The sequence below is a fragment of the Taudactylus pleione genome, unplaced genomic scaffold (assembly GCF_031769625.1).
Source record: "Taudactylus pleione unplaced genomic scaffold, aTauple2 ptg001352l, whole genome shotgun sequence".
Classification (NCBI taxonomy): Eukaryota; Metazoa; Chordata; class Amphibia; order Anura; family Myobatrachidae; genus Taudactylus; species Taudactylus pleione.
The window spans coordinates 777108-799075 of NW_028285752.1; the positions used below are offsets into that span (position 1 = coordinate 777108).

A 21968-nucleotide genomic window follows, 5' to 3' on the forward strand; every position below is an offset into this window, starting at 1 on the left:
TATATTCTGTCTAGTCTGTGTTAGTAAATGTGTATATCCCGTCTTGTCGGTGTTAGTAAATGTGTATATCCCGTCTTGTCGGTGTTAGTAAATGTGTATATCCCGTCTTGTCGGTGTTAGTAAATGTGTATATCCCGTCTTGTCGGTGTTAGTAAATGTGTATATTCCGTCTTGTCGGTGTTAGTAAATGTGTATATTCTGTCTAGTCTGTGTTAGTAAATGTGTATATCCCGTCTTGTCGGTGTTAGTAAATGTGTAGATTCCGTCTTGTCGTTGTTAGTAAAGGTGTATATCCCGTCCTATATCCCGTCTTGTCGGTGTTAGTGAATGTGTCTATTCCGTCTTGTCGGTGTTAGTGAATGTGTATATCCCGTCTTGTCGGTGTAGTAAATGTGTATATTCTGTCTAGTCTGTGTTAGTAAATGTGTATATCCCGTCTTGTCGGTGTTAGTAAATGTGTATATTCCGTCTTGTCGGTGTTAGTAAATGTGTATATCCCGTCTTGTCGGTGTTAGTAAATGTGTATATCCCGTCTTGTCGGTGTTAGTAAATGTGTATATTCCGTCTTGTCAGTGTTAGTAAATGTGTATATTCTGTCTAGTCTGTGTTAGTAAATGTGTATATCCCGTCTTGTCGGTGTTAGTAAATGTGTAGATTCCGTCTTGTCGTTGTTAGTAAAGGTGTATATCCCGTCCTATATCCCGTCTTGTCGGTGTTAGTAAATGTGTATATTCCGTCTTGTCGGTGTTAGTAAATGTGTATATTCTGTCTAGTCTGTGTTAGTAAATGTGTATATTCCGTCTTGTCGGTGTTAGTAAATGTGTATATCCCGTCTTGTCGGTGTTAGTAAATGTGTATATTCCGTCTTGTCGGTGTTAGTAAATGTGTATATTCCGTCTTGTCTGTGTTAGTAGATGTGTATATTCTGTCTAGTCTGTGTTAGTAAATGTGTATATCCCGTCTTGTCGGTGTTAGTAAATGTGTATATTCCGTCTTGTCGGTGTTAGTAAATGTGTATATCCCGTCTTGTCGGTGTTAGTAAATGTGTATATTCCGTCTTGTCAGTGTTAGTAAATGTGTATATCCTGTCTTGTCGGTGTTAGTAAATGTGTATATTCCGTCTTGTCGGTGTTAGTAAATGTGTATATTCCGTCTTGTCAGTGTTAGTAAATGTGTATATTCTGTCTAGTCGGTGTTAGTAAATGTGTATATCCCGTCTTGTCGGTGTTAGTAAATGTGTATATCCCGTCTTGTCGGTGTTAGTAAATGTGTATATTTCGTCTTGTCGGTGTTAGTAAATGTGTATATCCCGTCTTGTCGGTGTTAGTAAATGTGTATATTTCGTCTTGTCGGTGTTAGTAAATGTGTATATCCCGTCTTGTCGGTGTTAGTAAATGTGTATATTCCGTCTTGTCGGTGTTAGTAAATGTGTATATTCTGTCTAGTCGGTGTTAGTAAATGTGTATATTCTGTCTAGTCGGTGTTAGTAAATGTGTATATTCCGTCTTGTCGGTGTTAGTAAATGTGTATATCCCGTCTTGTCGGTGTTAGTAAATGTGTATATTCCGTCTTGTCGGTGTTAGTAAATGTGTATATTCCGTCTTGTCGGTGTTAGTAAATGTGTATATTCCGTCTTGTCGGTGTTAGTAAATGTGTATATTCCGTCTTGTCGGTGTTAGTAAATGTGTATATTCTGTCTAGTCGGTGTTAGTAAATGTGTATATTCCGTCTTGTCGGTGTTAGTAAATGTGTCTATTCCGTCTTGTCGGTGTTAGTAAATGTGTATATCCCGTCTTGTCGGTGTTAGTAAATGTGTATATCCCGTCTTGTCGGTGTTAGTAAATGTGTATATCCCGTCTTGTCGGTGTTAGTAAATGTGTATATCCCGTCTTGTCGGTGTTAGTAAATGTGTATATCCCGTCTTGTCGGTGTTAGTAAATGTGTATATCCCGTCTTATCGGTGTTAGTAAATGTGTATATTCCGTCTTGTCGGTGTTAGTAAATGTGTATATCCCGTCTTATCGGTGTTAGTAAATGTGTATATCCCGCCTTGTCGGAGTTAGTAAATGTGTATATTCCGTCTTGTCGGTGTTAGTGAATGTGTCTATTCCGTCTTGTCGGTGTTAGTAAATGTGTATATCCCGTCTTGTCGGTGTTAGTAAATGTGTATATCCCGTCTTGTTGGTGTTAGTAAATGTGTATATCCCGTCTTATCGGTGTTAGTAAATGTGTATATCCCGTCTTGTCGGTGTTAGTAAATGTGTATATCCCGTCTTATCGGTGTTAGTAAATGTGTATATCCCGCCTTGTCGGAGTTAGTAAATGTGTATATTCCGTCTTGTCGGTGTTAGTGAATGTGTCTATTCCGTCTTGTCGGTGTTAGTAAATGTGTATATCCCGTCTTGTCGGTGTTAGTAAATGTGTATATCCCGTCTTGTCGGTGTTACTAAATGTGTATATCCCGTCTTGTCGGTGTTAGTAAATGTGTATATTCCGTCTTGTCGGTGTTAGTAAATGTGTATATTCCGTCTTGTCGGTGTTAGTAAATGTGTATATCCCGTCTTGTCGGTGTTAGTAAATGTCCCATGTCCCGTATAGGATGTAATTGAAGCAGTGGTGTAACTATAGAGGGTGCGTGGGCTGTGCTAGTTATGGCGCTCGGTGGCTTAGGCAGCTCCCTGCACCCAGGCTAAACTACGGGCTGGTCCTGATGTGCCCGGCACCCGGCACTGCACATTGACAAGCTGCAGCTTCCCCTGCACCTGGCACTACAGGGTCTAGTGGTCGCTTCCCCAACACCCGGTAGTAGGATGGACTTGGCAAACGGCCCCGACACCAGGCAGTAGGCTGATCCCCGCACCCGGCACAAAAGTAATTTTGGCTGTTTGGTACTGTGGAGGTTGGGGAGGGCAGCTGGTATTACTACTTTACCCTTACCTCCTTCCTACCCCCAGCACTGGCTGCCCCTAACATCCTCCTTGCCTCCCCAATATTGCCCCAGCTGTTATTTACCAATGTCCCTCCCTACCCCCAGTACTGCCTGCCCTAACCTATTCCTTGCCCCCCAGTACTGCCTCAACTACCATCTACCCTGGCCCGCTCCCTACTCCAAGCACTGCCTGCCCCTCCCTAACCTTTTATTGCCCCTAGTATTGCCCCAGCTGCTATTCACCCTTACCCCCTCTCTACCCCCAGCACTGCCTGCCCCTAACACCCTCCTTGCCCCCAATACTGCTCCAGCTGGTATCTACCCTTACCCCCTCCCTAATCCCAGCACTGCCTGCTCAAACTCCCCTCTACCCCAGCTCTACCCTAACTTTTCCCTGCCTTTACCCCGAGTTCTACCCCCAACTGCTACCTGCCCCCAGCAGTATCCCAACTGCTGCCTACCCTCAAACCCCCATAATATGCAATGGGACCCAGAAATAGTGGTGTAGGACCCCCATTTTTAAAAGCGAGGGGTCCCTGGGACTTTTTTTTTCTGTGTGATTACTGTATACAGTATATTTGTGTGTGTGTGTATATTTATATATATATATATATATATATATATATACACACACATATGTATACACTCTGGATGAGACCTGCCTTGGTGGGGACCCCTTGAAATTTTACTAAGGGGCCCACAAAGTTCTAGTTACGCCCCTTGAAGGCAGAGGAAACCAATGACATGGGAATGTTCCTTCCTGCAGCAGACCAAATGGAAACGTTCAGTAACTGGAGTAGACATCCACAACTTGGTGTAAAATAGCCACAAACCTAATTCAACTAATTAACTGCTATCAACTGATCCGGCTCAATACGCCATATGCAAATTAGAGCTTCTAATCATTTACCATTATGTATAGCCAAGGCCACCATCAGGGGAGTACTAAGGAATATGTATGTGGTACAGACAGTGATCCCAGACCATCATCAGGGGGAGTACTAAGGAATATGTATGTGGTACAGACAGTGATGCCAGGCCATCTTCAGGGGAGTACTAAGGAATATGTATGTGGTACAGACAATGATCCCAGGCCATCAGGGGAGTACTAAGGAATATGTATGTGGTACAGACAGTGATCCCAGGCCATCAGGGGGGTACTAAGGAATATGTATGTGGTACAGACAATGATCCCAGGCCATCAGGGGGGTACTAAGGCATATGTATGTGGTACAGACAATGGTCCCAGGCCACCAGGGGAGTACTAAGGAATATGTATGTGGTACAGACAGTGATCCCAGGCCATCTTCAGGGGAGTACTAAGGAATATGTATGTGGTACAGACAATGATCCCAGGCCATCAGGGGAGTACTAAGGAATATGTATGTGGTACAGACAGTGATCCCAGGCCATCAGGGGGGTACTAAGGAATATGTATGTGGTACAGACAATGATCCCAGGCCATCAGGGGGGTACTAAGGCATATGTATGTGGTACAGACAATGGTCCCAGGCCACCAGGGGAGTACTAAGGAATATGTATGTGGTACAGACAATGATCCCAGGCCATCAGGGGGGTACTAATTAATATGTATGTGGTACAGACAGTGATCCCAGGCCATCAGGGGAGTACTAAGGAATATGTATGTGGTACAGACAATGATCCCAGGCCATCAGGGGAGTACTAAGGAATATGTATGTGGTACAGACAATGATCCCAGGCCATCATCAGGGCAGTACTAAGGAATATGTATGTGGTACAGGCAATGATCCCAGGCCATCATCAGGGGAGTACTAAGGAATATGTATGTGGTACAGACAATGATCCCAGGCCATCAGGGGAGTACTAAGGAATATGTATGTGGTACAGATAATGATCCCAGGCCATCAGGGGAGTACTAAGGAATATGTATGTGGTACAGACAATGATCCCAGGCCATCATCAGGGGAGTACTAAGGAATATGTATGTGGTACAGACAGTGATCCCAGGCCATCAGGGGAGTACTAAGGAATATGTATGTGGTACAGACAATGATCCCAGGCCATCAGGGGAGTACTAAGGAATATGTATGTGGTACAGACAATGATCCCAGGCCATCAGGGGAGTACTAAGGAATATGTATGTGGTACAGATAGTGATCCCAGGCCATCAGGGGAGTACTAAGGAATATGTATGTGGTACAGATAGTGATCCCAGGCCATCAGGGGGGTACTAAGGCATATGTATGTGGTACAGACAATGATCCCAGGCCATCAGGGGAGTACTAAGGAATATGTATGTGGTACAGATAGTGATCCCAGACCATCATCAGGGGGAGTACTAAGGAATATGTATGTGGTACAGACAGTGATCCCAGGCCATCTTCAGGGGAGTACTAAGGAATATGTATGTGGTACAGACAGTGATCCCAGGCCATCTTCAGGGGAGTACTAAGGAATATGTATGTGGTACAGACAATGATCCCAGGCCATCAGGGGAGTACTAAGGAATATGTATGTGGTACAGACAATGATCCCAGGCCATCAGGGGAGTACTAAGGAATATGTATGTGGTACAGACAATGATCCCAGACCATCATCAGGGGGAGTACTAAGGAATATGTATGTGGTACAGACAGTGATCCCAGGCCATCTTCAGGGGAGTACTAAGGAATATGTATGTGGTACAGACAATGATCCCAGGCCATCAGGGGAGTACTAAGGAATATGTATGTGGTACAGACAGTGATCCCAGGCCATCAGGGGGGTACTAAGGAATATGTATGTGGTACAGACAATGATCCCAGGCCATCAGGGGGGTACTAAGGCATATGTATGTGGTACAGACAATGGTCCCAGGCCACCAGGGGAGTACTAAGGAATATGTATGTGGTACAGACAATGATCCCAGGCCATCAGGGGGGTACTAATTAATATGTATGTGGTACAGACAGTGATCCCAGGCCATCAGGGGAGTACTAAGGAATATGTATGTGGTACAGACAATGATCCCAGGCCATCAGGGGGGTACTAAGGCATATGTATGTGGTACAGACAATGATCCCAGGCCATCATCAGGGCAGTACTAAGGAATATGTATGTGGTACAGGCAATGATCCCAGGCCATCATCAGGGGAGTACTAAGGAATATGTATGTGGTACAGACAGTGATCCCAGGCCATCAGGGGAGTACTAAGGAATATCTATGTGGTACAGACAATGATCCCAGGCCATCATCAGGGGGAGTACTAAGGAATATGTATGTGGTACAGACAGTGATCCCAGGCCATCAGGGGAGTACTAAGGAATATGTATGTGGTACAGACAATGATCCCAGGCCATCAGGGGAGTACTAAGGAATATGTATGTGGTACAGACAATGATCCCAGACCATCATCAGGGGGAGTACTAAGGAATATGTATGTGGTACAGACAGTGATCCCAGGCCATCTTCAGGGGAGTACTAAGGAATATGTATGTGGTACAGACAATGATCCCAGGCCATCAGGGGAGTACTAAGGAATATGTATGTGGTACAGACAGTGATCCCAGGCCATCAGGGGAGTACTAAGGAATATGTATGTGGTACAGACAATGATCCCAGGCCATCAGGGGGGTACTAAGGCATATGTATGTGGTACAGACAATGGTCCCAGGCCACCAGGGGAGTACTAAGGAATATGTATGTGGTACAGACAATGATCCCAGGCCATCAGGGGGGTACTAATTAATATGTATGTGGTACAGACAGTGATCCCAGGCCATCAGGGGAGTACTAAGGAATATGTATGTGGTACAGACAATGATCCCAGGCCATCAGGGGGGTACTAAGGCATATGTATGTGGTACAGACAATGATCCCAGGCCATCATCAGGGCAGTACTAAGGAATATGTATGTGGTACAGGCAATGATCCCAGGCCATCATCAGGGGAGTACTAAGGAATATGTATGTGGTACAGACAGTGATCCCAGGCCATCAGGGGAGTACTAAGGAATATGTATGTGGTACAGACAATGATCCCAGGCCATCAGAGGAGTACTAAGGAATATGTATGTGGTACAGACAATGGTCCTAGGCCATCAGGGGAGTACTAAGGAATATGTATGTGGTACAGACAGTGATCCCAGGCCATCAGGGGGGTTCTAAGGAATATGTATGTGGTACAGACAATGATCCCAGACCATCATCAGGGGGAGTACTAAGGAATATGTATGTGGTACAGACAGTGATCCCAGGCCATCATCAGGGGAGTACTAAGGAATATGTATGTGGTACAGACAATGATCCCAGGCCATCAGGGGAGTACTAAGGAATATGTATGTGGTACAGACAGTGATCCCAGGCCATCAGGGGGGTACTAAGGAATATGTATGTGGTACAGACAATGATCCCAGGCCATCAGGGGGGTACTAAGGCATATGTATGTGGTACAGACAATGGTCCCAGGCCACCAGGGGAGTACTAAGGAATATGTATGTGGTACAGACAATGATCCCAGGCCATCAGGGGGGTACTAATTAATATGTATGTGGTACAGACAGTGATCCCAGGCCATCAGAGGAGTACTAAGGAATATGTATGTGGTACAAACAATGATCCCAGGCCATCAGGGGGGTACTAAGGCATATGTATGTGGTACAGACAATGATCCCAGACCATCAGGGGAGTACTAAGGAATATGTATGTGGTACAGACAGTGATCCCAGGCCATCAGGGGGGTACTAAGGAATATGTATGTGGTACAGACAATGATCCCAGGCCATCAGGGGGGTACTAATTAATATGTATGTGGTACAGACAGTGATCCCAGGCCATCAGGGGAGTACTAAGGAATATGTATGTGGTACAGACAATGATCCCAGGCCATCAGGGGGGTACTAAGGCATATGTATGTGGTACAGACAATGATCCCAGGCCATCATCAGGGCAGTACTAAGGAATATGTATGTGGTACAGGCAATGATCCCAGGCCATCATCAGGGGAGTACTAAGGAATATGTATGTGGTACAGACAGTGATCCCAGGCCATCAGGGGAGTACTAAGGAATATGTATGTGGTACAGACAATGATCCCAGGCCATCAGAGGAGTACTAAGGAATATGTATGTGGTACAGACAATGGTCCTAGGCCATCAGGGGAGTACTAAGGAATATGTATGTGGTACAGACAGTGATCCCAGGCCATCAGGGGGGTTCTAAGGAATATGTATGTGGTACAGACAGTGATCCCAGGCCATCAGGGGGTGGAGCCACACCACAAAGAAATCCTGCTCCGTCCCCTGATAGAGCTCCAGTCTTTGCACCAGCACACCACGTGCCTGACCACACCCCCTGTATATACGGCCCCGACCAGCTGCATCGGCCCTTTTCGCACCCTCCAGAGATACGCCTTGTAAAACCGCATGGAGAGATGCGTACACTCTGAGAACACGCCCTGAATGAAGTTAGGCAATGTGTGACCGCCCCATTACCCCAGGTGTGAGGAGACGTATGTCACCGGTACACAAGCCTCTCCAGCCTTGTGCGTATGCGTGTAAGAGTCTCCAGCCTTGTGCGTATGTGCGTTCGCGGCACTTGAGCGGTATTGGAGATGTAGCCTACGTACAACGAAACCTCTTTTGCACCTAGCCTGGGGGTGATGCATATGCTGATACAGTGATGGTGACGGCTGCAGCGGCAGGCGTTAAATCAGTGGGCGCAGCGCGACTTTCCCTTTGCACATGCACAAAGCCCTGCATTAGTAAAATCGCAATAGTTAGAAAATTAGGGTAACGCGGCTGCTGGACGCTACATCCACTGTGTGTGGGACTCAGCTAGTTAGTGACGCAGCAGAATTAGTAGGAAATGCTGTTTACCAGCCATATAAGAGCGCGTCAGCGGTACGAGTCCCGAATGCAGCGTTCTCACGGCTGGACAGTCCAGTGCGGCCTCAGACGTACTTTACGGCAGATTGGTGGTGACCCACTAGTCCGTAAAGGCCGCCTTCCTACTGTACATTTACTAACGTGCCTAAGAATGATCCTATAATGATTGGGCAACGTGCGTTTCTGGGGCCACACACAGTATCTGGCTGATTACACAGAAACGATTTTGCCTCTCACTTTCCTGCTCCTGCCAGAGAATGGCGGATCATGGACGTCCCTAACGAAGTATTCCTATTCTGGAGAGCCTCTTATTAATCCATTTCACATCTGTCCTCTCTCAGACGCACTCTTGTCATTCGCTCCCGTTACGTTACCTGTCGGAGACCCCGCCACTTAGCGCGTATCTCCCTCGCAGGCCTCATTCTGCAGAGTAATGAAAAATATCTTCTTTTACGACGCAATAATGACCTGGAAATATATCGCCTTTCACTTAAGGTTTTAAGTGTTTTTTCATGAATATGTTAGAGGGTCTATTAACTTTATTGGCCTTTATAAAATGTGTATTAAAAAAAAAAAAAGTCCCAAGTTTATTGGATATAGAAAATGGCGTGTGTGTTTTATTCAAATAAAAATCTGTGGTCGTTTAGTTCTTATTTCTCCGTAATGACAACTATGCTCATTTATTTAATTTTTTTTAAAGATATTTATCGATCGAGATCCTACGGCATTTGCACCTATTTTGAATTTCCTCAGAACAAAGGAACTTGATTTAAGGTAAGAGGCAGCGTTTTTAGTCCTATCTTTGTAGGAAGATATTTTATAAAATTGCTGCACTTTTCTGTATTACTACCTTATGTTTGATATAAAATGCTGAACTATATCTCCGCATAATAAACGGAATCCTCACTGAGCCCTGCTGTGCGCTAGACTTCCGTTCATTGCTGTAGGATAAGCTGACATCAGTACATTGGTACTGTCATATATACAGATGGGTCTACATACATCTAGCCTCCTTGCGAGCTAACGGTCCTTCTAGTCGTGCTGTGACGTGACTCAGTAGCGCTGAGCGTCTTTTCTTGTGACGTTTTACCTTCAAATGCTTTTTATTCGCACAGTGATGTTAATATTTAGCACAAGCAGCTCCTGCTGATTATAATGATATACAGCCTATGCCTATGTTCCGTGTGTGACTGCGGGTGTATCTGCATGTCACGTGCCTACGTTACAGTGTCAGCGGCTGTAGCACTGTAACTTAGCGTTTCGCATGCAGATAACAGCCGCAGACACACAGAATATAGGCTGCATATCATTTTAATCAGCAGAAGCTGCTTGTGCTAAATATTCACATCACTGTGCGAGTAAGTTGCATGAAAAGACGTTGGATGTATGTGGACACATCTGTATATATACATAACATATATTTTAAATAAAAACACAAAACTCAGCACTCGCCATTGATAAATCACTCACCATAATACATAAATAATGGGGTTTTGGTTCATGGATTGATCAATGCATATAAGCCGGCAGCCCACATCACAGGACCCCACTTCTCTGCAGGTCCTACACTATGTATCATAGTTATGGGAATCTGGTAGCTGCTATCACTGAGTTTACACTGAATACATGTTGCCTGGTTTAAAGCTCACCTGCCAACTAACTTATGGCTCTTATAAGTAAGACAGTCACCAAACACAGCCTCTATCATACTACCAAAGAGGCAGCTGACACATGTTAAATTAAATGCGCTTGCACAGGGGTGCATGAGAAAGCCGTGATCACAAAAAGGGTAAATAAAAAAGTAACACACACATATATACACACACACACACACACACACTCTGGTGGCCAAAATTGCGGACACATTTTGAAATTTGAATGTTTTTCAACTTTGAACGCTTATAAAAACTGTTACATTTCACGCAATGATTCATATATCAAATGAAAGGAAATTTAGTGCTGAATTCAACACAATAAACAGAGGTGAAATATTTGCATTACAAGGGAAGTTATGCTACTTTCAGTCAGACAAAGAAGCACAGATGCGTGTGATTCAAGAACCGGATTGTAGTAACAGCTACTACCAGCCAATCGGAATCGTCGTTCTGAGGACCAATCAGCTGGTTTATGAGCAGGTGAAAGGTCATGTTCAAAGGTGGGGAAGGTCAGTTTGGCTGTTTCATTTTGCAGAACAAAGTTGGTTATTGAAGTGCGATTATGGTTGGACGTTTGTGTATTGTTTAGTGATAACGACGGTGTAAAAAAATAAATACAACAATGTTGTCCAGGCAAAGTGGTGACTGGTCATCCAGGAAGAGATCCAGGATTGTGGCGTTACGTGAAAATGGTCTTTCGTATGCAGCAATTGCAAGAGAAGTTGGTGGGAATGTGACAACATCAGGAGTACGAAAGTTTTGTTAACGCTATCAGGAAACACAATCTATACACAACAAAGAAGGAAAAGGCCGGAAAAAGTGCACAACGGCTGTTGATGATAGGAGAATAAAATTAATTTGCGTCAGGGACAGATGGATGTCATCTGCGGCCATTAGCAGTGACCTGAGTGCAACAAGTGTTATGATCTGGGCATGTATGACAGCGGATGCTGTAGGCCGCCTTTATGTCATAGATGGCACACTGACACCATCCTACAAGTGTTATGATCTGGGCATGTATGACAGTAGGTGCTGTAGGCCGCCTTTATGTCATAGATGGCACACTGATACCATCCTACAAGTGTTATGATCTGGGCATGTATGACAGCAGATGCTGTAGGCCGCCTTTATGTCATAGATGGCACACTGATACCATCCTACAAGTGTTATGATCTGGGCATGTATGACAGCAGATGCTGTAGGCTGTCTTTATGTCATAGATGGCACACTGACATCATCCTACAAGTGTTATGATCTGGGCATGTATGACAGCAGATGCTGTAGGCCGCCTTTATGTCATAGATGGCACACTGATACCATCCTACAAGTGTTATGATCTGGGCATGTATGACAGCAGATGCTGTAGGCCGCCTTTATGTCATAGATGGCACACTGATACCATCCTACAAGTGTTATGATCTGGGCATGTATGACAGCAGGTGCTGTAGGCCGCCTTTATGTCATAGATGGCACACTGACACCATCCTACAAGTGTTATGATCTGGGCATGTATGACAGCAGATGCTGTAGGCCGCCTTTATGTCATAGATGGCGCACTGACACCATCCTACAAGTGTTATGATCTGGGCATGTATGATAGCAGATGCTGTAGGCCGCCTTTATGTCATAGATGTCACACTGACACCATCCTACAAGTGTTATGATCTGGGCATGTATGATAGCAGATGCTGTAGGCCGTCTTTATGTCATAGATGGGGCACTGACACCATCCTACAAGTGTTATGATCTGGGCATGTATGACAGCAAATGCTGTAGGCCGCCTTTATGTCATAGATGGCACACTGATACCATCCTACAAGTGTTATGATCTGGGCATGTATGACAGCAGATGCTGTAGGCTGTCTTTATGTCATAGATGGGACACTGAACAGCAGAAAGTACATTGACACCATCCTACAACCAAAACTTCTACCTTCTATCATGGATCTTTTTCCAGATAATGCCCCATGTTTTCCCCATCAGGATTTAGTTCCCTGCCACACTGCACGGATATGCAAACAGTGGTTCATGGAGAATGACATACAGGTGCTGGGATAGCCAGGAAACAGACCAGACCTGAACCCCATAGAACATTTGTGGTTCTGTTTGAAATAACTGGTACATCTGAGGCGTCCATCCAATAAAAGACAATTAATTGAGGCTACAATTGTCTCATGGCACCACATAATAAAGAAGGAAGAGCTCCAAACACTGGCTCAATGCCACGTCGCTGTGCTGCTGTCTTGAAAAATAAAGGATACCCAACAAAATACTGATAGGTCAGTAACATCATAAGTACACAGACATTTTCACCCTAAGTGTTGTTTTCACTGCATAACTTCCCTTGTAATGCAAATATTTGAACTCTGTTTATTGTGTTGAATTCAGCATTAAATTTACTTTCATTTGATATATAAATCATTGCACTGCGTGACGTGTAACAGTTTTTCTAAGCATTCGAAGTTGAAAAACATTCAAATTTCAAAATGTGTCCGCAATTTTGGCCACCACTGTGTGTGTGTGTGTGTGTGTGTGTGTATATATATATAGAGAGAGAGATAGATATACAGTCAGGTCCATAAATATTGGGACATTGACATAATTTTCATATTTTGGCCTCTATTCACCACCACAATGGTTTTGAAATGAAACAAACAAGATGTGCTTTAACTGCAGACTTTCAGATTTAATTTGAGGGTAATTACATCCAAATCAGGTGAACGGTGTAGGAATTACAACAGTTTCTATATGTGCCTCACACTTTTTAAGGGGCCAAAAGTAATGGGACTATCAACTCAAAAGCTATTTCATGGACAGGTGTGGGCTATTCCCTCGTTACTTCATTATCAATTAAGTAGGTAAAAGGTCTGGAGTTGATTCTAGGTGTGACATTTGCATTTGGAATCAGTTGCTATCGACTCTCAATATGAGATCCAAAGAGCTGTCACTATCAGTGAAGCAAGCCATCATTAGGCTGAAAAATCAAAACAAACCCATCAGAGAGAGAGCAAAAACATTAGGTGTGGCCAAATCAACTGTTTGGAACATTCTTAAAAAGAAAGAACGCACCGGAGAGCTCAGTAACACCAAAAGACCCGGAAGACGGAAAACAACTGTGATGGATGACAGAAGAATTATTTCCCTGGTGAAGAAAAACCCCTTCACAACAGTTGGCCAAATCAAGAACACTCTCCAGGAGGTAGATGTATATGTGTCAAAGTCAACAATCAAGAGAAGACTTCACAAGAGTGAATATAGAGGGCTCACCACAAGATGTAAACCATTGGTGAGCCACAAAAACAGGAAGACCAGATTAGAGTTTGCCAAACAACATCTAAAAAAGCCATTACAGTTCTGGAACAACATCCTATTGACAGATGAGACAAAGATCATCTTGTACCAGAGTGATGGGAAGAGAAGAGAAGGAAAGGAACTGCTCATGATCCAAAACATACCTCCTCATCAGTGAAGCATGGTGGTGGTAGTGTCGTGGCGTGGGCATGTATGGCTGCCAATGGAACTGGTTCCCTTGTATTTATTGATGATGTGACTGCTGATAAAAGCAGCAGAATGAATTCTGAAGTGTTTCGGGCAATATTATATGCTCATATTCAGTCAAATGCTTCAGAACTCATTGGACAGCGCTTCACAGTGCAGATGGACAATGACCCGAAGCATACTGCAAAAGCAACCAAAGAGTTTTATAAGGCTAAAAAGTGGAATGTTATGCAATGGCCAAGTCAATCCCCTGACCTGAATCTGATTGAGCATGCATTTCACTTGATGAAGACAAAACTGAAGGTAAAATGCCCCAAGAACAAGCAGGAACTGAAGACATTTGCAGTAGATGCCTGGCAGAGCATCACCAGGGATGAAACCCAGCGTACTGGGATATCTATGCGTTCCAGACTTCAGGCTGTAATTGCCTGCAAAGGATTTGCAACAAAGTATTAAAAAGTGAAAGTTAGATTTAGGATTGTTTAGTTTGTCCCATTACTTTTGGCCCCTTCAAAAGTGGGAGGCACATATAGAAACCATTGTAATTCCTACACCGTTCACCTGATTTGGATGTAATTACCCTCAAATTAAATATGAAAGTCTGCAGGTAAATCACATCTTGTTTGTTTCATTTCAAAGCCATTGTGGTGGTGAATAGAGGCCAAAATATGAAAATTCTGTCAATGTCCCAATATTTATGGACCTGACTGTATATATATATGTATATATATATATATATATATATATATATATATACCACGTTTATCAATTCATCTCATAATGATCCGGTGACCCAGCGTTATTTGGTAACGTGGTTGTTTTGGGGTCGCCACCGTAACATGTGCCCGACGCACCAATTCAATTGTTGCTGCGAGCGGGCATGACTGCTGTGGACTCCCATTACTTGTCGCCTAATGTACTGGTTAGGGCGCCCAAAACGCTGACTTTTTGGAGATTTCTGCTCATCACCTCAAGTGGGTGCCAGCAGAAATTTGGGCACCGGTGGCATTTGCGTCCGATCAGAGCAACAATTGATTTGCAACCTTGGGAACCCATTACTTAGAGTGTCCCAACAAATACAATTGAATTCCCCCTTAGAATTGCTAAGTGCTTTATTTGTTACTATGCGGTGTTAAGGCAACAGTGAAAGTAATAGAAAAAATGTGGATTCCCCCCCCCCTGTATTCTCATCCATAATTGCTAATATATTAGTTTTAGAAACAGGAGAGATGAAATGTGAGGCCCATTTGCAGATGCCTGTGGCTTTTCTGTAGTTTATGCAAAGCTAAGACAGCCTGCCTTAGACTGGCCACATTCTCCAGCGAGCCTGGAAGCATCGGGGTGTGTGCCCGAGCCTGGGAACATCGGGATGTGTGCCCGAGCCTGGGAGCATCGGGGTGTGTGCCCGAGCCTGGGAGCATCGGGGTGTGTGCCCGAGCCTGGGAGCATCGGGGTGTGTGCCCGAGCCTGGGAGCATCGGGGTGTGTGCCCGAGCCTGGGAGCATCGGGATGTGTGCCCGAGCCTGGGAGCATCGGGGTGTGTGCCCGAGCCTGGGAGCATCGGGGTGTGTGCCCGAGCCTGGAAGCATCGGGGTGTGTGCCCGAGCCTGGAAGCATCGGGGTGTGTGCCCGAGCCTGGGAGCCTGGGGGTGTGTGCCCGAGGCTGGGAGCATCGGGGTGTGTGCCCGAGCCTGGGAGCATCGGGGTGTGTGCCCGAGCCTGGGAGCATCGGGGTGTGTGCCCGAGCCTGGGAGCATCGGGGTGTGTGCCCGAGCCTGGGAGCATCGGGGTGCGTGCCCGAGCCTGGGAGCATCGGGGTGCGTGCCCGAGCCTGGGAGCATCGGGGTGCGTGCCCGAGCCTGGGAGCATCGGGATGTGTGCCCGAGCCTGGGAGCATCGGGGTGTGTGCCCGAGCACTGTACATCATCTTTCTAGCAACTTTTTTTATTTTTCCTATCTTTCAGGGGAGTCAGTCTGAATGTTCTACGCCATGAAGCTGAATTCTATGGAATTACTCCACTAGGTAAATTTATGTGCATTATACATCGCTGTCCATGCATGTCGTACATGCCTGTGTATACGTCACCCTATGAACACATAATCTACATTACTTATTGATTTCTGGTCCGTTTACTCTGCGGTTGCTGGAAAAATGTTCATATATTTGGGGCTAGGGTCTGACATCCAGCCAGATGCGTAATAAGCTCTCTTGTTACATTTAGGTCTTGTAACATCTGTAATGTCCCCCTGACGGCACTAACTCTCGCAGCTGCGCACTGACCAGCACATGTACTCTAGCCCTTAGAAATCATTCCCCTTATTTAGTGCAGTGGCATATGATTCGGCGTTATTCAGGTGTCATGGATAATGATAGAAGCAAGAAGAACAGCCAGGGCAGAGAGGGGCTGGCACGGGGTGCATGTCTGGTGGTTCGTATGGTGCCCTCAGAAGGGCAGAGAGGGGCTGGCAGGGTGTGTGTGTCTGGTGGTGCGCTCAGCAGGACAGAGGGGCTGGCAGGGTGTGTGTGTGTCTGGTGGTGCGCTCAAAAGGGCAGAGAGGGGCTGGCATGGAGTGCATGTCTGGTGGTGCACTCAGCAGGACAGAGAGGGCTGGCAGGGTGTGCGTGTCTGGTGGTGCGTGTGGTGCCAGCAGGGCAGAGAGGGGCTGGCAGGGTGTGCGTGTCTGGTGGTGCGTGTGGTGCGCTCAGCAGGGCAGAGAGGGGCTGGTACAGCATGTGTGCCTGGTGTTGCGCGTGGTGTGCTCAGCAGGGCAGAGAGGGGCTGGCAGGATGTGCGTGTGGTGCGCTCAGCAGGGCAGAGAGGGGCTGGCACAGCGTGCGTGCCTGGTGGTGCGTGTGGTGCGCTCAAAAGGGCAGAGAGGGGCTGGCACGGGGTGCATGTCTGGTGGTGCGTGTGGTGTGCTCAGCAGGGCAGAGAGGGCTGGCAGGGTGTGCGTGTCTGGTGGTGCGCTCAGCAGGACAGAGAGGGGCTGGTACGGAAGCGGTATGAAATACCGCCGGCCGAATGGCCAGGAGTTCGAATCCCGGCATCTGCAGGCAGACAAATGAAGAGATCCTGGCAGTGGCAGCCCGACAGCGCTGGAAATCCCAATCGTCTGTTGATGAGTACTTACTAATCTAACCTAACCCTCCTTAGGGGTGCCTAACCCTAACCTCCCCCCCTCCCTTGTTTCTAACCCTAATCCCCCCTCTAAGTGCCTAAACCTAACCCCCCCCCTTCCCCGCTGCCTAAACCTAAATCCCCCGGGTGGGTGCCTAACCCTAACCCTCCCTCCCCCTAGTCTAAACCTAACCCTCCCGCCCCCGCGGCTGTCCGCTCGCTGTGCCTGGCGTCGGAAAAATGACAGGCGTCTAGATTTAGACGCCTGTCATTTTAACCCTCGTTGGGATAAAGCAGTCGGGAAGCCGGCTATCGGGCTTACGTCAGCCGGCTTCCCGATTGCATTCCGCTGGTACAGTTAGTGCGGAATAGAAGAAAAGATCAGGACTGTCTGCGGATCATGCCTGGTCCTGGGAGGATAATTTCTGTTGCTCCTCACAGTGCTCCAGCCATGAGACTTTATGTCAGTAACACGTTATTTTATCATCACAATAACCATAGGAGGTGCCGACCTTTGTGTGTTCTTTTAGGAGTGAACATTTACTAATCTCTGTTGTCTGATTGGTGGCAGCGTTTGCATTGACAGATGTGGACTATTGTAAAGTCTGTGTCCTTTCATTGTTACCTTAGTAAGAAGATTGTTGTTATGTGAAGAGCTGGAGCGGTCGTCGTGCGGCAGCGTTCTGTTTCATGGGTACTTACCTCCGCCAGGTAAGTCTTATTTATATTTCAGCTGTAAATGAAAGCTCTGTTAATACTGAAGTGGGGGCCTGATGCTGGGGGGTCACAGCTCTGCCCACCTCGCACGTATACGGTCGCCTGGCGATCTGCGTCCCTAGCGCCAGCCTCTCTCCTCAGACTGCTGAGATTGTGAATTCACTCATTGCATAATATTGTGCGTGTACGGAACTGAGGCCCTAATTCTGAAAGAGCGCTCGCTCTGAATCAGGGCGTTTTTTTTTTCTTTTTTTGGAGCGGCCCCCTGGCCGCTGGCATAGCTGTGGGTGACCACCCACAGCTATAGCGAGCGGCCATGATGATGGTCGCGATGGTCAAGACCATTGCGACCATCGGGCTTGCGACGAGACCCTTGTGGTAGGGTCTCGTATCCGCAAGCCCCAGAGATATTTTGTCTCTAACAGAGCCGGAATCTCTCCCACTGACATCACTCGTGATGTCAGTGGGGCCGCCCCCAAACGGCAGGCGTTCACATGGGAACGCCTCCGTTTGGGCAGCCACCCCCGTGGCCCGCCCACCAAAGGGGGCGAGCTGTCACTCAACAGCGCCAGCTCGCCCCCTTTGTTGCGAGACCCGGAGCAACGGAGTGCCCGTCGCTATCCGGGTCTCGCGCATGCGCACGACGGAGCCGGCTCCGTCATGCGCATGCGCTCTGGGCCACCATCGACCCGGTTGCGAGCGCTCAGCGCTTGCGACCGGGTCTGAATCAGGCCCTGAATGTACAGTACACACCTTACACTGATAGATATAAGAGATGGACACTCTTTCAGCACTCTAAATTTTACTGTCTTTTTCAATAATAATTCTTCTCTACAATACAGTAGATATTCATTGCTTTTACTACTTTCTTATGTAATGGCTGTAGCATACATATGTATATATTTATTTTTGAATGCCCAGTTCTTAGTTTGTGCAATTAGGCGTTGGCACTGGCTCTGTTCTGCACCTGTGCTACTACCACTGCTATACTCTGTACTGTACCTGTGCTACTACCACTTCTATACTCTGTACTGTACCTGTGCTACTACCACTTCTATACTCTGTACTGTACCTGTGCTACTACCACTTCTATACTCTGTACTGTACCTGTGCTACTACCACTTCTATACTCTGTACTGTACCTGTGTTACTACCACTTCTGTACTCTGTACTGTACCTGTGCTACTACCACTTCTATACTCTGTACTGTACCTGTGCTACTACCACTTCTATACTCTGTACTGTACCTGTGCTACTACCACTTCTATACTCTGTACTGTACCTGTGCTACTACCACTACTATACTCTGTACTGTACCTGTGCTACTACCACTTCTATACTCTGTTCTGCACCTGTGCTACTACCACTTCTATACTCTGTACTGTACCTGTGCTACTACCACTTCTATACTCTGTACTGTACCTGTGCTACTACCACTTCTATACTCTGTACTGTACCTGTACTACTACCACTTCTATACTCTGTACTGTACCTGTGCTACTACCACTTCTATACTCTGTACTGTACCTGTGCTACTACCACTTCTATACTCTGTACTGTACCTGTGTTACTACCACTACCACTTCTATACTCTGTACTGTACCTGTGCTACTACCACTTCTATACTCTGTACTGTACCTGTGCTACTACCACTTCTATATTCTGTACTGTACCTGTGCTACTACCACTTCTATACTCTGTACTGTACCTGTGTTACTACCACTACCACTTCTATACTCTGTACTGTACCTGTACTACTATCACTTCTATACTCTGTACTGTACCTGTGTTACTACCACTTCTATACTCTGTACTGTACCTGTGCTACTACCACTTCCATACTCTGTACTGTACCTGTGTTACTACCACTACTATACTCTGTACTGTACCTGTGCTACTACCACTTCTATACTCTGTACTGTACCTGTGCTACTACCACTTCTATACTCTGTACTGTACCTGTACTACTATCACTTCTATACTCTGTTCTGCACCTGTGCGCTACTACCACTTCTATACTCTGTACTGTACCTGTGCTACTACCACTACTATACTCTGTACTGTACCTGTGCTACTACCACTTCTATACTCTGTACTGTACCTGTGCTACTACCACTACTATACTCTGTACTGTACCTGTGCTACTACCACTTCTATACTCTGTACTGTACCTGTGCTACTACCACTTCTATACTCTGTACTGTACCTGTGCTACTACCACTACTTTACTCTGTACTGTACCAGTGCTACTACCACTTCTATACTCTGTACTGTACCAGTGCTACTACCACTTCTATACTCTGTACTGTACCTGTGCTACTACCACTACTATACTCTGTACTGTACCTGTGCTACTACCACTACTATACTCTGTACTGTACCTGTGCTACTACCACTTCTATACTCTGTACTGTACCTGTGTTACTACCACTACCACTTCTATACTCTGTACTGTACCTGTACTACTATCACTTCTATACTCTGTACTGTACCTGTGTTACTACCACTTCTATACTCTGTACTGTACCTGCGCTACTACCACTTCTATACTCTGTACTGTACCTGCGCTACTACCACTTCTATACTCTGTACTGTACCTGTGCTACTACCACTTCTATACTCTGTACTGTACCTGTGCTACTACCACTACTATACTCTGTACTGTACCTGTGCTACTACCACTACTATACTCTGTACTGTACCTGTGCTACTACCACTTCTATACTCTGTACTGTACCTGCGTTACTACCACTTCTATACTCTGTACTGTACCTGCGCTACTACCACTTCTATACTCTGTACTGTACCTGCGCTACTACCACTTCTATACTCTGTACTGTACCTGTGCTACTACCACTTCTATACTCTGTACTGTACCTGTGCTACTACCACTACTATACTCTGTACTGTACCTGTGCTACTACCACTTCTATACTCTGTACTGTACCTGTGCTACTACCACTTCTATACTCTGTACTGTACCTGTGCTACTACCACTTCTATACTCTGTACTGTACCTGTGCTACTACCACTTCTATACTCTGTACTGTACCTGTGCTACTACCACTTCTATACTCTGTACTGTACCTGTGCTACTACCACTTCTATACTCTGTACTGTACCTGTGCTACTACCACTTCTATACTCTGTACTGTACCTGTGCTACTACCACTACTATACTCTGTACTGTACCTGTGCTACTACCACTTCTATACTCTGTTCTGCACCTGTGCTACTACCACTTCTATACTCTGTACTGTACCTGTGCTACTACCACTTCTATACTCTGTACTGTACCTGTGCTACTACCACTTCTATACTCTGTACTGTACCTGTGCTACTACCACTTCTATACTCTGTACTGTACCTGTGCTACTACCACTTCTATACTCTGTACTGTACCTGTGCTACTACCACTTCTATACTCTGTACTGTACCTGTGTTACTACCACTACCACTTCTATACTCTGTACTGTACCTGTGCTACTACCACTTCTATACTCTGTACTGTACCTGTGCTACTACCACTTCTATACTCTGTACTGTACCTGTGCTACTACCACTTCTATACTCTGTACTGTACCTGCACTACTACCACTTCTATACTCTGTACTGTACCTGTGCTACTACCACTACTATACTCTGTACTGTACCTGTGCTACTACCACTTCTATACACTGTACTGTACCTGTGCTACTACCACTTCTATACTCTGTACTGTACCTGTGTTACTACCACTACCACTTCTATACTCTGTACTGTACCTGTACTACTATCACTTCTATACTCTGTACTGTACCTGTGTTACTACCACTACTATACTCTGTACTGTACCTGTGCTACTACCACTTCTATACTCTGTACTGTACCTGTGCTACTACCACTTCTATACTCTGTACTGTACCTGTACTACTATCACTTCTATACTCTGTTCTGCACCTGTGCGCTACTACCACTTCTATACTCTGTACTGTACCTGTGCTACTACCACTACTATACTCTGTACTGTACCTGTGCTACTACCACTTCTATACTCTGTACTGTACCTGTGCTACTACCACTACTATACTCTGTACTGTACCTGTGCTACTACCACTTCTATACTCTGTACTGTACCTGTGCTACTACCACTTCTATACTCTGTACTGTACCTGTGCTACTACCACTACTTTACTCTGTACTGTACCAGTGCTACTACCACTTC

The 21968-nt window shown here is 45.8% G+C and overlaps 1 protein-coding gene across 1 annotated transcript in view; it reads left to right on the top strand.

The window, feature by feature from the left end:
- LOC148443015 (BTB/POZ domain-containing protein KCTD3-like) overlaps positions 1-21968 on the top strand; it is a 119127-nt gene that overhangs the window by 38849 nt on the left and 58310 nt on the right. Inside the window, 3 exon segments of the mRNA XM_088463387.1 lie at positions 9476-9549; positions 15893-15951; positions 17678-17758. Coding sequence (XP_088319513.1) covers positions 9476-9549; positions 15893-15951; positions 17678-17758 — 214 coding nt within the window.